General features: G+C 45.6%; 1 protein-coding gene across 1 annotated transcript in view; it reads left to right on the plus strand.

Annotated features, from left to right (window-relative positions):
• Positions 1–753: 753 nt before the first annotated feature.
• The window catches only part of acvr2ba (activin A receptor type 2Ba), a 216,963-nt gene continuing 201,751 nt past the window's right edge, over positions 754–15,965 (plus strand). Inside the window, exon 1 of the mRNA XM_078534548.1 lies at positions 754–1,048. Coding sequence (XP_078390674.1) covers positions 1,000–1,048 — 49 coding nt within the window. The 5' untranslated portion in view covers positions 754–999. The remainder of the gene's footprint in view (positions 1,049–15,965) is intronic.

Raw genomic sequence — 15,965 nt, forward strand, 5'->3', positions numbered from 1 at the left:
CGAGGGGAAGGAAGGAAGAAAAAAAAAAGGAACCGAGATGAAACTCTAAAGACAATTCCGAGCAGGCTAATTCCTCCCTCTGCAGGATTAATGAAGGATTTCTCTCTGTTGGTATCACTGAGTTGATACATTATTTTCCCCCCCCACCTCCCCTCTCCTCTCACTTACTCTCCCCAGGATTTTTTTTTGGAACAAGCATGCATTTATTGCAGGATTGCAGGAATTCTCTCTGTCTCTCTCCCTCCCAGTGTCACTTGGAGCCAATGCTGTGCAATTGACACATGGTGTGCTGCTATTATTTCTCTCTCTCTTCCTCTCCCCCTCTCTCTGTGTGTGTGTGTGTGTGTGTGAAGCAAACATCCGGGTTTCCCTGCTCACTGCTGGACAAGCTTTTTTAGAAGCCATTTTGGACTGGGTTCAGTTTTTTTTTTCCCGTGGATTCGCCACACCGCCCGGCCATTCAAAAATTATGCCCCATCTTTGGCGAAGATTGAACCTTTGCCAAGCTCCTTCCGCTCCAGAAGATCAAATCCAGCTCTGCGGTCGCTGCTGTGCACTGGGGTTAGCTGTGCAAAGAGTGAACTTTTGTTGCATTTCTCACAGGCAGAAATAATTATATATATATACATATATATATACACATATATATATATATATGTAATCATCATTATTTTGGAGGAGAGGAGAGCACACAAGCGTCAAAAGAGGAGGAGAGAGGAAACACGAGAGGAGGAGGAGGTGGTTCCAACAACAATAACAAAAATAAGCAATTGCTTGGTTTCTCTCTGTGTGTTTTGTGCCTGGAGAGTGTTGGAGTGAGTCCTGAGTCCTGGACATCAGCGGGCCCTGGATGGTCAATTCCATCCAGCTCCTTTCTTTAGAAGAAAAAAATTGGGGGAGGAGAGAAAACCCAGAAAAAAAAGAAACATGTTTTAAATGTTGTCGAACTGAACGGATGCCCTGCCGCAGGAAATTAATCCAACGTCGGTGCATTTAAATATGATTATTTGTTGCCTAAGTTTTATACTTCTAGCAACTTTTTCTGCAGGTAAGGACTGGAGGCTGTGAACTACCACCCCCTCCCCTCTCTCCTTTTTTGTCTCTTTCTTGTTCTGAACCTGGGACTAACCTCAAGATTTTGTGGAGAAAGAGGGCAGAGAGATTCAGATTATTTATTCTTGTGTGTGTATGTGTTGCTTTGATTTTTCCCCCACTGTGTTTTCTAAATGACTACAGATGCTTGTGGTTTTGTTTTGCGGGAGGTGACTGGATTTTGACTGTGTGTATGTAGTTGTAGTTTTGCATTGTACAATATTGGGAGTAATTTGTGGTCTTCCTATTTGTGTATGTGTGTGTGTATGTGTGTGTGTTTTCTCCCCTGAATGATTCATGTGGCCTGATTTGTAAAGTGGAGCGATTCGCCTGTGTAAGTTTCTGGAATGAACAAAGCAGGTTTTGTGTGTAGGGGTTTTATTCTTAAAAAAAAGTTTTTGTCTCATTCGCAAAATATTGGAAAGCAATGTGAGTTTTTAAAAAAAAAAATAGAACTATATAATGCTTATTTTGTACTGGGGAAAGTTGAGTTAGGCGTTTGGAGAATGGAGGAATTGTAAAATGATAGCCACAAATCATATCCTTGAATATCTTTCTTACATTGTAAACACAATCCGATACACACTTTTTTTTTAATGATTCATGTGGTGAAATAAGGAGAGATTCTTACTTTCCCTCATTTTGGTTTCATATTGTGTCATTCTCTCCCCCCCAACCTTGTTGATGTGAGACATTTATTTAAAACCTCTTCAAAATGCCCAACTTTTCAAAACAAAGCAGGTACAGACACATCTTTATTTTAGCGATGGTTGCTGTCTCTCACACAATATTTTGTAGCCCGAAAGTGAAACATTGTGAAACCCTTTTAACTTTGTGTGGGGGTGGGGGTGGGGGGGTTGGTGGGAACAGAGAGATCCCAGCACGTTTGAGAGCTGGTGGTGGGTTGAGGGATATCAACAGAAAGTGATCGGATGGTTCTGCAAACAAAGAAGTCGAGGCGGCCGTTTTGAAACATTTTTTTTGTGCAATATAGTGGCAAGGATGAGCTTTGCAAACAGACACACACACACACACACACACAGCAAACCATACATTGAACTCTCTAGGAAATTGCACGTAGCTTTATTTAGACTGGGTTGTGAAATATTGGACCTTTCCTTAGTTATGGTAAACGAGTGTGTTCCAACTCCACTCCCTTTTGACTTTAAATCATAATTGAATGTTATTTTTTTGTTAAAGATCCCTCTATCCTGTTCTCTCAGCCCAAGTTTGCATGTGTGGTAAGCTTTAGCCTTTTGTGTGTTTACGTTGTGGGTGTGTGTGTGGGGTTGTGGGGGGGGGGGTGGAATTGTCACATGGTAGTTGGATGTGTGTCAACTATGGATCTGAAATGAGAAAGCCACTGGGTGGTGGGTGGAGGAAGGTGGAGAGCAAGGAAACATTGTGCTTTAAGGGAGACACGTGGTGGAGGAGAGTTGTAACAATTCTGGAGCCGCTGGAGTGAGAGAATCTGATTCATTCTCTGAGTGCGGAAGCTTGTGGTCAACTGGTGGTGCTTTTGCCTTTGATCCCCCCCCTCTCGCTTCGCTTTCGAGGGAGAGAGAGAGAGAGAGAGACCGTGGCCAGCATGGGTGAGGCACTGTGCTTTAAAAGAGCGGACTGTTTTTCACGTGTTTTCTCAAACTTTACACCCCCCCCTTTTTTTTAAAAAAAAACAATCCGGTTCCTTGTTAAGTGCAACGTGTTTCTTCTTATTCTCCTTCTTCACAAAATCATACATTCAGAGAGATGCAATCAAAATCATACAAAATCAATCATGGCATGGGTTGAGTAACGTGCAATGAGCTGAAATGCAGCAGGTCTATTGTGTGCATGTGTTCCCCTGGCCTCGCTTTGTGTGTTGTGTGATGGTTGGATTTCTGGTCTGCCACTTACTTGTACATACTTTTTTTTCCCCCCCCCTAAGCATTTCCACCCCCACCCTCCTTCCCAAGTCTTGCAGGATTGTGCTTGTGAGGTGTGACAATGTGCAAATGTATTATTTGGTTCTTTCGTGATTTTTGTTTTTTCAAAAGATAAATGTTGAGAAGTGAGGAATGTACCGGCGGCAACTCCTGCCAGGAGAGGAGATTGAGAGTTGACCCTTACAGAATGGGACTGCAGCCCCCACACACAGGCCAGACTGAATAGGGGAGGGCACCAGTGAATTAACTGGGGGGTTTTACAATAACCCACAGCTTCTGAGGTTGATTTTTAAAAAAAAAATACTGGTGTCAGCCCATTGATAAATCTGCTCACTTGTGGTCTTTTTGGTGGTTGAAAGCATTCTGTTGCAATTTTGACTCCACTTTGCGTCTAAGTGGCTTGTTGGTTATTTAATTTTAAAAAAAAAGAATTAATCTGTGTGGGGGAAAAATGATTTATTGTCCACTTTTTTTTAAAGTTGTTTACTTATGTTTAAAAAAAATGTGTATGGGTCTATTTGAAAATCTTCAAAAGTCATGCATTTTCTTAGTAACAGGTTATCCATTCCAGTTGTACATAGCATTTCAGGGGGAAACTACATGAAGGTTTGAGGGAATGGGGGGGAGCGTAAACCCCTGTTGGGCTGAATGGCCTGTTTCTGTGATTGTACATTTGATGTGCTCGTAGTTTTGGTGGGTGAAACAGTTCAGGGAGGCTACGGCCAATGCTGGTTGGCTAAAACAATGCGCACACATTTATATAACAAATTCCTAGATGTTTTTGTTTGTGGTTTCTGTCCTACCCCCAACTCTGTGTATATTCAATATAATACTACTGCAAAAAAAAATTGTTTTTTATAAATAGAAAAAGGGTATTTTTATTTCAAGGTGCATGGCATGTGTGTATGTTGGATGTGTAATACTGGGCAGCAGTCAATGAGATTATTTCCCTGCATGTGTTTGCATGAGATTATGTCACAATACACAAAACTTGTAGGGCAATCTCCTAATGATGCTTTTATTTTCAACTGTGTTAAGCAGCCAGCCACATGGGCATGATTATAAACAGACTGTGATGGCATTTTATTAAAATAAACTTTTCCTGTTTAATTTTGGAATGAGAAATATTTGAATTGTGTGTCTCCCGCCAATGCCATGAATACTTTTTCTGCTTCCCCTCTTCCCCCCCCCCCACCGCCAAAAAAAAACCCTTTGTTTTTATACAGCTGCATCAAAACCATTTCCTTCCATGTACAAAACATGCCTCTTTTACTCCAACCCCTTTTTCAAATTGGTCAACTCAACCCATTTGTCCAGCTGAAGTGAATCAAAACATGTAGTGCAAAATTGGAGGGAAGTAATTTCTGAAGCGCACAGTCTATAAACGAGCTGCCCTTCACATTTTCAAACTCCTGCTTTTACAAGATGCAGTCAAAAAACACAAGGCACCTGCTGTTACATGAGGCTTTTTTTTTTAAAGTTGAAATCCAGAGTTTTTAGACTTTGAATATCTTAAACAGGCATCAATGTTTATGAAGTGAATTTTGCAAGGTGAGTAGGGGCAATTGGCTATTGTTTTCAATCCTTCGCTACGTCAGCATGGAACCTGTACGTGGCTATTCAAAGTTATCCCAACTCTCAGTGCACAAAAAAAACCCCCATCAAACTGCTGCATCTATTTAATGTGAGAGCTTTGCTGCGCTGTCACTACATTTTGACTAGTGTGTAATGGTAGGTGGATGGGTGTAAGTCCTTCCAAATATAGCTGGTGTTTGGCAAGGCAAGAGTGTTTTGAACCATATAACACTTCGGTGGTGATGGATCTGTCACTAGTGGAAGCTGTTCGAGTGTTGCTGAATTAACTTGTACAAAATTGAAATATGTTGACCTCGCTCTATTCTTTTTAATCTGTCGTGTGACAAATAAGCTGCACAAACTGTTTTGGTTTAGACCAGATCATTCTGAATGGAGTAATTTACAGCTTAATCTTTATTCCATTATACTGCTTTTACCTTCCTCCTCTATGTTGAGTGGTTCTTTTTTAGTTACTTTTGCGATTAAGTGCCCAACAGGACCCATATGGCACCTATTAAAGAATATTGCAATAATAGAGCACCAATATTCTCCATTCTGTTTGGTACAGAAAGCAGTGCATTATACTCTTGTCAATCAAACAACTGTATTTCTTGACAGTAATGACACAAAATGAACACTACACTTGTCTACCGCTAACAGAACCAAACTCAACGACTGAACACGTGAAGCTATCAAAAGAGCCCCATTCTTTATTTCACAAAACGATGACAATGCTGGGTTCCGGTGATAGAAAAGTAGCCTTGAACGCAAACAAATATTTCCAAAGCATGAGAAGAATTAGAAGCTTCGATTAGATCTCGGCTCTACTGGCATTGCTCAATCGACTGAGCTTTTGCAGCTTGTGACACTATCAGAACCCATCTGTTAAATTCAAAATCTTTTTAACTCTTTCTGTAGCATTCACTCTGCTCATAAAACGAGGAAGTAATTTAGGAGTTTGAAGTGCTGGAGTCAGGTTGAAGTGATTGATTTGCCCATTTTCACGGATAGCTGGGGGTGACTCACTCCTGGTAACCATTTGAGTCTTGCAGTACAGGTACTACCGCACTTTCTGACCTTAAAATCCATTCACAAAGCTCTGAAATGTTGTAAGCTCATTTGTTTACTGCCTTGCATCCTCTCCTGTTTTGCCCTCCCCACCCCACCCCGCACCCCCTCACCCCCAAAGCTGGAAGCTGCTGACTCATGGTGAGGGGTTTCTGCATTAGGCTGCTTGTTGTCTGACATCTGGCACAAGTGACTGTCAGCCTCGATGACAAATTTCAGCCAGCTTTCCTCCCATCCAGTTGGGAGCCATAACTAGCAAACTCACTCCTGTCGTGCCAATGGACTCACTGGATTGACACCAGGCCTTAAAAAAAAAAGTCTAGGCTGATGTTTTCTACACTCTGGTTCGATCCTCCATAAATGAGCTCATCCAAAACTCTCTGCCCGTGACTTAAGACGCATCACATCCCGTTCCCCTATCGACCCTGTGCTCACTGACCTACATTGACTCCTGGTCAAGCATCACTTCAATTTTAAAATTCTCATCCTTATTGTCCAATCCCTCCATGGCCTCAGGCTCCCTATCTCTGTAATCTCCTCTAGCCCCACAACTCTCTGAGATATCTGCACTCCTCTACTTCTGGCCTCTTGAGCACCCCCCAACTTCAGCTGCTCCACCATTGGTGGCCGCGCCTTTGGTTGCCGAGGCCTCGAGCTCTGGAATTCCCTTCCTACACCGCCCCGCCTTTCTATGTCACTTTGTTCCTTTTGAGACACTCTTTCAAACTTACCTCCTATACCAAGCCTTGGACCAACTGCCCTAATGTCACCTTAGTGGCTCGCTTTCCCATGAAGCATCTTGGGATGTTTTCATCATGTTAAAGTGCAATATAAATGCAAGTTATGGGTTGTTGTGGCCTTGGCTCAGCACAGACTGGTTGTTTAAAATCTAGGGCCTTCCCAGTCTTGGTGGCACTGTTTCACACTTGGCTTTAAATATACTGAGTGAGCTATTTTAAGAAGCGGTGATGTGGAATTATGTTGATTAGCAGGTTTTGTTACCTTGAGATTCCTGAGCTGCCCAGGATCTCCTTTTACAGCTATTGCATCTGTTTGATGGACTAGCTTTCCCGAGGAGGTTTTGCATTGTAATGATGGAGCTAAGGCAGGTGAATGAAGTTAAATACAGACCAGCCGCATATCTAAATTGGGTGGCGGAACAGGCCGAGAGGGGCTGAATGGCCTCCTCCTGTTTCTAGAAAGGAAGAATGTGCAGGTTTACGAGGAGAAGATAGAGGGGAAATGTCACTAAATGAATTGCTCATTCGGAGAGCTGGTGCAGACACGATGGGCCAAATGGCCTCCTTCCATGCTATAATAATGAGAGCAAAAATTCAGTTCTTCCAATTTCGGCACATAGGGAGGTAAACAGGCCAATGTGGCTGTTCTGGCGGCAGTGAGGAGCCACTTTTTCTTTACCTTGGGAACTGCTGTCCCTTTCACTGCACTACGGTGAAATTGTGATGAGAAACTCTGATGACACAATTCAGGTTATGTCAAAGCCATCAACCATTCCTGCTGGCAGAATAGCAAATCCCACAGAACAACGCCCGTGATGAGCTGGAATTCCACTCCGGTAACTCCGGATGAGCTGAACTTGCCTATGCTTGTCATGTGGACCGTACCGACCAATCAGAGCAGGGTTAGACCACGAAGAGCGCCATATCCCGGTGTGCTGGGCAAGCCCGTTGTTTGACATTGAGATCTCCCTGTGAAAGGACTTGCAAGACCTGGGAGTATGGCTAAACCTGTGCGAAAGTTGATCGGAGAGGAAAGTGAAGTTGATAACAACAAATGGGAAACTGTGGCATGAAGCGGAAAGTGGACATCGCGAAGGAGTGGGGGGAGGGGAGATTCCACCATCAAGTTGGTCCACCATTACAAAACACAAGACGAACATCTTGGAACAGGTCAACGAGCAGGCGTCCTCTCCACCAAGGAAGAGGATGAGGATGGCTGCCTATCCCGACATCGAAGAAGCTCCACGACGCGGTTTAAGGCAGCCCGAGCAGAGAACTTTCCCACCTCCCTTCCAAATCCACAGGGAAGGGGCGTCGCCCTGCCGAAGAAGCTGGGCCACGTGGAGTTCACCTGCAGCGCCGGATGGTTGTGCCGATTCCGGGCGGGAAGCCGCGAGGGTGCAGCGGTGACGGCTGATTTGGCTCCGAAACGGCCTCACCCACGCCTCGAACGAGTACGCACCACGAGGCGTTTTTAACGTGAGCGAAACCAGGCTGTAAAGTCTTTTGCCGGACCGCCCTTCGATGTTAACGGTGAAGCGTGTAATGGCGGAAAGCGGAGCGAGGGGTGTGTCACTGCGCTAGTCTGCACCGACGCGGGTGGCGCCGAAAAACTCGCTGCTTCCTGGGGTAGGAAAGCTGAAGGGAGCTGCAAGTGCTCTGCGAATGTCAAGATGCTGCCCACACAGTACGAGGCTAACAAAACCACCTGGCTGACCTCCGGCGTTGTTTTTTTTATTTTGAGGCGTGGATCAAGAAAGTGGACAAATTAAATAAAGACTTTTTCGCACCTTTTTAACCATGTTTTGATTTGGCATTTGATTCTGTTGTTTTTGACAGGTTGTGTTTGTAGCCATATCAGGTTATATCGAGATACGTCCGTATGGGAACGGGGGCCTCCTTGGGCCTCACCAGGCTCCGCTTAACACGAGCCTGTGGGTGGATCCCTTGGGATTCGGCTCATCGGGATTTTACTGTATCGCGTTCTGTGTGTGTGTTCTGTGGAGGGGGCATGGTGCCGGAGGACTAGTGAACAGCTGGTGCTGTTCCTATGTAAAAGACATGATGGAACAAATCCTGGGAACTCTAGACCAGTGATAGGAAAGGTACCGTAATGAATACTAAAGGATGAGAGAAGAGAATCTAGAGACAGAACATGCAATGAAAATGGTCTTCCTGGGTTCCAAAAGGTAAAATCATGCTTAACCAACTTTAAAAAAAATTCTTTCATGGGATGTGGGCAACACTGGCAAGGCTGGCGTTTGTTACCCATCCCTAGTTGCCCTTGAGAAGGTGGTGGTGAGCTGCCTTCTTGAATTGCTGCAGTCCCTGTGGTGTAGGCACACCCACAGTGCTGTTAGGGAGGGAGTTCCAGGATTTGGAGGCTGGGTTGTTGAATATATTCAAGGCTGAGTTCTATTTTTGATCGATTAAGGTGGTCATGGGGGGCAGACAGGAAAGAGGAATTTAAGCCACAATCGGAGCGGCTATGATCTCATCAAATGGTAGTGCAGGCTCAAGGGGCCCAAGGACCCACCCCTGATTCCTGTGTTCTTTAACCTGGTAACAGTGAAGGAACAGCGATATATTTCCAAGTCAGGATGGTGAGTGGCTTAGAGGGGAACTTGCAAGTGGTGGTGTTCCCACCTGTCTGCTGCCCTTGTCCTTCTGGGGTCGTAGAGGCCTCGGGTTTGGAAGGTGCTGCCTAAGGAGCCTTGGTGAGTTTCTGCAGTGCACCTTGTAGATGGTACACGTGCTGCTACTGTGCGTCGCTGGCGGAGGGAGTGAATGTTTGAACCTGATGGAATTCTTTGAAGATGTAATGGAAAGCGTAGACAAGTATAATGTAGCAGATGACTGAGGTGGGCAGATTCTGCAGCATCCAGATGTCTGGATTTTCAAAAGGCCAATTATAAAGTAGCTCAGGGCATGACAAAGTTTTAGAGTATGTGGAGTTCAGGGACAGTTAGTTGAATTGATAGCAAAAGGAAGTTAAAAGAAAGGCGTGAACAGGGTAAAGGTCAGTAATTCCAGTTGGAGGTAGGTGTGGAAAGCAGTGTTCTAGAAGAATAGGTGCTTGGACTCTGTTCATAATTTACATAAATAATTTGGGCTAAAAGAAAGATGACTTGCATTTACATAGCACCATCTTACGACTGCAAGGCATCTGAAAGTGCTTTACAGCCCTTTCTAATCCCACCTTCCTGCACCCGGCCCATAGCCCAGCAGCTTACAGCATTGTAGGAGCAGATCCAGGTACTTTTTAAAAGAGTTTAAAGTTTCTGCCTCTACCACCAACTTGGGTAGCGAATTCCAGACACTTTTTAAAGATCGGAATGACGCGCGGTGATGTCGGGACACACACCCGACATCACCACACGCCATTTTAAGCGTTGGCATGCAGGGCCCGCCCCCTGAACGCCAACCAGAAGATTCTGCCCCATGGGATCTGCTCCATCAGTACCGCACTGGAGTGTCAGTCTTGATTTTTTATTATATATATATGTGCGCTTAAGCTCTGGAGTTGGACTTGAACCTGGAACCTTGCAATTGAGAGGCAAGTGTGCTACTGACTGAGCCACAGCTGACACTCGCTCTTTGTGAGCCTGACTTCCCCTGCTTTATCCCCATAGTCCCACAAATTTCTCTTTTCCAATTCCCTTTTGAAAGTTTCTGCACGAATCTGGTTTGACTCTCCACCCCCTCCCCTCTCACCCTGCCCTTCGGGAACACAAACCAGGTCCAAACAACCGGCTGCCCCTGATCTCCTTTTCAAATCTCCCTGGCATCCTTTACAAGCTGACTCTAGTCGGGCTGTAACTCAGACGCTCACCAGCAATCCCTTTAGCTGTTGTAATTGGAAAAACATGGCAGCCAGTTTACACACAGCAAGGCCGCACCAACAGCAATGTGATCATCTGCTTTTTGCGATGTTCATTGAGCAATAAATATTGACAGGACACCGGGGATAACTCCCCTTTGAGATGGTGCCCTGGGATCTTTGACAGTTGCCTGAGGAGGCAGATGGGGCCCCACTGTTCAACATCTTATCCGAAAGACAGCACCCCTGACAGTGTAGCACCCCCCTCCTTACCGCACTGGAGCACCAGCCTTGATTTCTGGGCTCAAGTCTGGAGTGGGCCTGGAACTCGGAGCCTTCTGACTCTGAGATGAGAGTGCAACGTGTTACAAAGAGATTAGAAAACTTGCAGACTGAGCAGTGAAGTGGCAAATGATGTTTGATGGGATGCACTTTGGGGGGAAAAAAATAGCCATGTCACTTAGAGAAAACAGACGAATGGAATGGTGTAGAGAAGCAAAGGGGTCATGGACACAAGTGAGTATAGTGGCTTCACAAGTCAGGAAGGTAATTAAAATGCTCTCAAAGCCATTGCATTTATTTCCGGGAGAATTTGGTGGTTGTGAAATTTACGTTGAACTTGTATGGAACCCTGGAAAGGCCAAACTTGGAAGTACTTTTGTACAATTCTGCTCTCCGTCCCATTAAAAAGTACGAGGAAGCTCTGGCGAAAGTGCAAAGATGATTTACAATCGTGTACCAGAACTGAGAGGTTACAGCAATCGGGAACAGATTGAGCAGGTTTGGGTTTTATCCTTTAGGAAAGAGAAGACGTAGGGATGACATGATGGAGGTCGTTACCATTACACCACCATAAATAGTTTTGATGTTACTGGGCTAGCAATCCAGAGGCCCGGGCTAACGCTCTGGGGGATGTGGGTTCAAATCCCACCAAGGCAGCTGGTGGAATTTAAATTCAATTAATAAATCTGGAATATAGAGCTAGTCTCAGTAATGGGGACCATGACAACCGTCATTGATTGTTGTAGAAGTCCTTCGGGTTCACTAATATCTTTTTAGGGAAGGAAATCTGCCGTCCTTACCCGGCCTGGCCTACTTATGACTCCAGACCCACAGCCGTGTGGTTGACTCTTAACTGTTCTCTGAAATGTCCAAGCAAGCCACATAGTTTAAAGGCAATTAGGGATGGGCAACAAATTCTGATCGAGCCAGCGACACCCACACCCTGTGAAAGAATTTTAAAAAAAAATAAAGTAAAATTATGTAGGGGTTGGGCAGGGTAGATGTGGTGAGAATGTTTCCACTCGTATTGAGTTTCTATCCAAAAGGAAGTTGTATAAGCACCTGAAGGGGAAATAAAATGCAGGGCTATGAGGAAAAGGTGTCTGGGGTTGGGGTGTCACTCAGAGTTGTTCTTTGAGAAGGGCCAGCACAGACACGACGGGCCAAATGGCCACCTCTTATGCTGTAGTCATCCCATCATCACTTGTGGGAGAATCCAAAACTAGGGTTCAGAGACATGGGATTGTCACCAATAAGGGAAAAATGTCCTTACCCAGAGAGTGGTTAGAACGTGGAACTTGCTACCACAGGAGAGAAGTGGCTTTGATGCCTTCCGCAGGAAACTGGATGATGGACATGAGAGGAAAGTGACTGGAAAGATAGGCAGGAGAAATGGAAGGAGACTCGTGTGGGTCAGTATAAACACAATAGTTGGGCCGAATGGCCCGCTTCTGTGCTGTATATCTGATTTAAATATTGTAATTTTGCCAGAGAGGGAATGAGCTGGGAGGGAGCAACAGTGGGAGCCTCTTCCCGAAAAGGATACAAAAATTCCCTGTCATGGAACATGTATGTCGGATTCACTTCCCAGTGGATTGCATCTGTATCGGGCTGGCTGACGTGCAGACTCAGCGTTGCCACTAGAATATTTTAACACCTGTGAAATTTTCAAGAAATTGTATTCTTTTGCTCTTTGGCCTTTAACTCTGAAATGCCCAATTTAGGAACTTTTGTTTTCTTTTTGTGCCGTTCTTTGGCTGAAAGGGGGATGGAAATTGAGAGCTATGAGTGTCACAGCTGTGCCCCATACACACACACACACACACACACACACACCAGCCTTTTTGAAAGGGTGAGGTGGAGCAGTTGAATTAATCACACGCCTGGTGTCACATCAGTTCTAAAAGGGGTCCTTTTTCCTTATGGAAACAGAACTGAACTTCCTTCACTCCTTCACTCACACTATAGCTTCCAGCTCACAAAAGGTTATCGTGAATGCAACATACTGCACAGCTGGCAGGCCGCAGAAGCACTAGTGTGGCCTCGGCATTCGAGCAGCTGTATCCAATGCTGACCACTTCACCAAGGGTAAAATAAACTCATCTCAGAGCTCCAAGTGCGAGGGATGATCGATATGAGGATGGCATGAACTGGAGGCTATTTCTGGGGCTTGAGGGCCATTGCTCCTGAAGTAGTTTCGGACTTGAGCACATTATTCTCTTCCTTGCTGTCGGAGGTTTCTGTCTCGGACTGTCAGTTGATAGACGCAGTGCATAAAATAACCATTAGTCAACGTTTTCACCCATTGAAACAGTACACAAATTCAGCGATCACTCATTCTTTCCGGAAAACAAAAGACTTGCGTTTATATAGCTCCCTTCACAGCCAGCAGAGATTTCTGTGCTTTGCAGCCAATAAAGCACTTTTGAAAGTGTATTCACTGTTGTAATACAGCAAACGTGGCAGCCAGTTAGTGCTTGGCAAATCCACACTGCAGCATTGTGGTAGCGACCAATGTTGTTTTTGGGATGTTGATTGGAGGGCACTGGACACAGCCCTTCTTCGAAATAGTGCAGTGCCATCTCTCTACCTGGGCAGGTAGGTGGGGCCTCTGTTTAATGTCTCACCCGAAAGACCTCCAACCTCCCCCTGCACACCCAACAGTGCAGCGCTGCGCTGGAGTGTCAGCCTTGATGTTTGTGCTCGAGCCCTGGAGTGGGACTTCATCCCAGAATCTTGTGATTCAGAGGAGTGTGTGCCACCAACTGAGCCATAACCGACATGTGTACATATAATTGACGCACGTGCAGGTGAGAGAGAGCGTCTTAAAAGCTGCCTGAAAGAGACGGTGGATAATTGGTCATTGTCCAATAGTCTTGTTAATTATAAAGCGGACTTGTAAGGGAAAAAGCTGGAAGCTTTTGGTCAAGTATTTTGTTGTACCGTTGCTGGGCTGTGGTGTCACATCCGTTAGTGTGAGCGTGCTGGACTCCTCTCCAGGCCTGGCATTTTGGGATGAGAAAGTTAAACTCTCTCACATTATTTGACCATTCCAATTCCCAGAGTTTGAGGAGGTTGGGATTGCGAAGGGGGCATTGATGTAGGTTTCAGGGGTGGGGTGGGGGAGGCGGGGGGGTGGGGGAAGAAATGCCAAGGTTAACCCCAGAAACCAGAGTTTCAGAGGCCCTGGCTAATGCTGTGGTGATTATAGGTTCAAATCCCACCCTGCCACCTGATGGAATTTAAATTCAATTCATAAAACCTGGAACTTAAAACCAGCCTCGGTAATGGTGACCATGGCAACAGCCATCGATTGTTGTAAAAACCTACCTGGTTCACTAGAAACACACAAACTCGGAACAGGAGTGGGTCATTCGGCCCATCGAGCCTGCTCCGCCATTCAGTATGAGCATGGCTGACCCTCTGTCTCAATACCATACTCCCGCTATACCGTACTCCCGCTCTCTCTCCATACTCCTCGATGCCTTTAGAGTCCAGAAACCTATCGAATTTCCTTCTTAAATGTATTCAGTGACTTGGCCTCCACAGTCCTCCTGTGGTAGAGAATTCCATAGGTTCACCACCCTCTGAGTGAAGAAATTTCTCCTCATCTCAGTCCTAAATGGCCTACCCCATATCCTGAGACTGTGACCCCTTGTTCTAGACCCCCACCCCCTCAACCCCACCCCAGCCAGAGGAAATATCATCCCTGCATCCAACCACTTTAGCCGGCTCAGAATTTTATATGTTTCAGTGAGATGTTTTAGATGTTTCAAAGGAATAATGTCCTTCCAGGGAAGGAAATCTGCCATCCTTACCCGGTCTGGCCTACTACATGTGATTCCAGATCCACAGCGATGTGACTGATTCTTAACCGCCTTCTGAAATGAATTAGCAAGTCACTCCGTTAAAGGGCAGTCCGGGATGGGCGGCGAATGCTGACCTTGCCAGCGACGCCCCTAACCCATGAAAGAGTTTCATAAAAAGTTTTTTGCCAGGCGCGCTCTTGCTCTGACAGGCTGAAAGGATTGAGAGGAGGTATGATACAAGTTTCTAAAATGCCAAAAGCAGTAACAAGTGGAAATGCAAGCGAGCTATTAACCTGCGACTGTGAGCACCAGGCTAGGGAGTATGTTAACCATAAAAAAGCTTCAAGTAAAATTTGAAATCAGAACTGTCTTCCCCCTCCCACCTCCCCCCCGCCCGAAGGAAAACAGTTGAGACATTTTTTTATTAAAACAATAAATTGAATAATTCTATTTGGTAGTTTACACTGAGCGTTGACAATGCAATGTTTGTTCTTTACCAACACTCCTGTAAGAGGGTCTTCAGATTTGTTACATTTAAGGCACTATATAAATGCAAAAGCAAAATTCTGATGACAGGCCATTGACCTGAAAGGTTAATCCTGTTTCTCCCTCCACTGATGCCACCTGACCCGTTGAGTATTTCCAGCATTTTCCCTGTCTTACATAAATGCAAGCAGTTGTTTGAGAATCACTAAGGAGAGTTAGCAGTTGTTCGATAGATGGGGCCTGGTCTTTTCCTCCATCCTTTAATCACGTACATTTTAGTAGGAATCTCTGGTCAGGAGCAGAGTTCATGGTGAACTTTATCTGTTTTCCTCTCCTTGCCCCAGCTCCTCCCTCGCTCCCCTTAGCTTGAACCGAGAGTGCCCAGTTCCCCCTTTGGCACTCTGCCCGAAATCAGCTTCGGGCCTTTCTAACTCTGTACCAAACGGAGCAGTGCGTTTACCCACCGAGTCACTCAGCCTGAGGGTGTTTATGCTACAGTTGCTTACGTGCAAATCCCTTACAGTTACCCACTGCAGGAGGTCCTGGGCTCAGGCCCCCAACTCTATGATCTGAGAACATGACCTAAGATGACACTTTGAGGGAGTGCTGCACTGCCGGGGGCGCTGTCTTTCAGCTCGGGCATTAAATTCCATATTCTCCTCGTTCGGATGGATATGAAAACGTTCCCGTAGAACTTCCTCAAAGTAAAGCAAGGCATTCCCTCACCATCCTGGGAAATTTTCATCCCACAAAATGGATTCACTTGGCAATGGCCTCAGTGCCGTTTGTGGAATCTTGCCGTGTGCGAATTGGCTGCACTACTTGCCCTCAGTAACCAAGCTTTGAAAGTATTTGTGGCCTGTGAGGGGCTAGATTTGCCTGGGCCACTTATTAAGGAGCCTTCCCTGACACTCGCCTTTGCAAACCCAGTGGATTTTACACTGTGCCGTCAGTTCTCAGGCGTTGACCCAAACTGTCCACTGATATCAGTGTAAGAGCAGAGCTTCAGTGATACGTGAATTTTCACAAGCCTGGTAGTGTGTGCGATATTTACAGTGTGCCCTCCTCTGGGCCTTGTGCTCCCCACTAGAGAGCCTGGAACCTCATTTGTGCAAAAGGAGCACGAGGACATCAGAAATAGGAGCAGGAGGAGTCCATTCGGCCCCTC

Source organism: Cetorhinus maximus, chromosome 3, assembly GCF_964194155.1.
Source record: "Cetorhinus maximus chromosome 3, sCetMax3.hap1.1, whole genome shotgun sequence".
Classification (NCBI taxonomy): domain Eukaryota; kingdom Metazoa; phylum Chordata; class Chondrichthyes; order Lamniformes; family Cetorhinidae; genus Cetorhinus; species Cetorhinus maximus.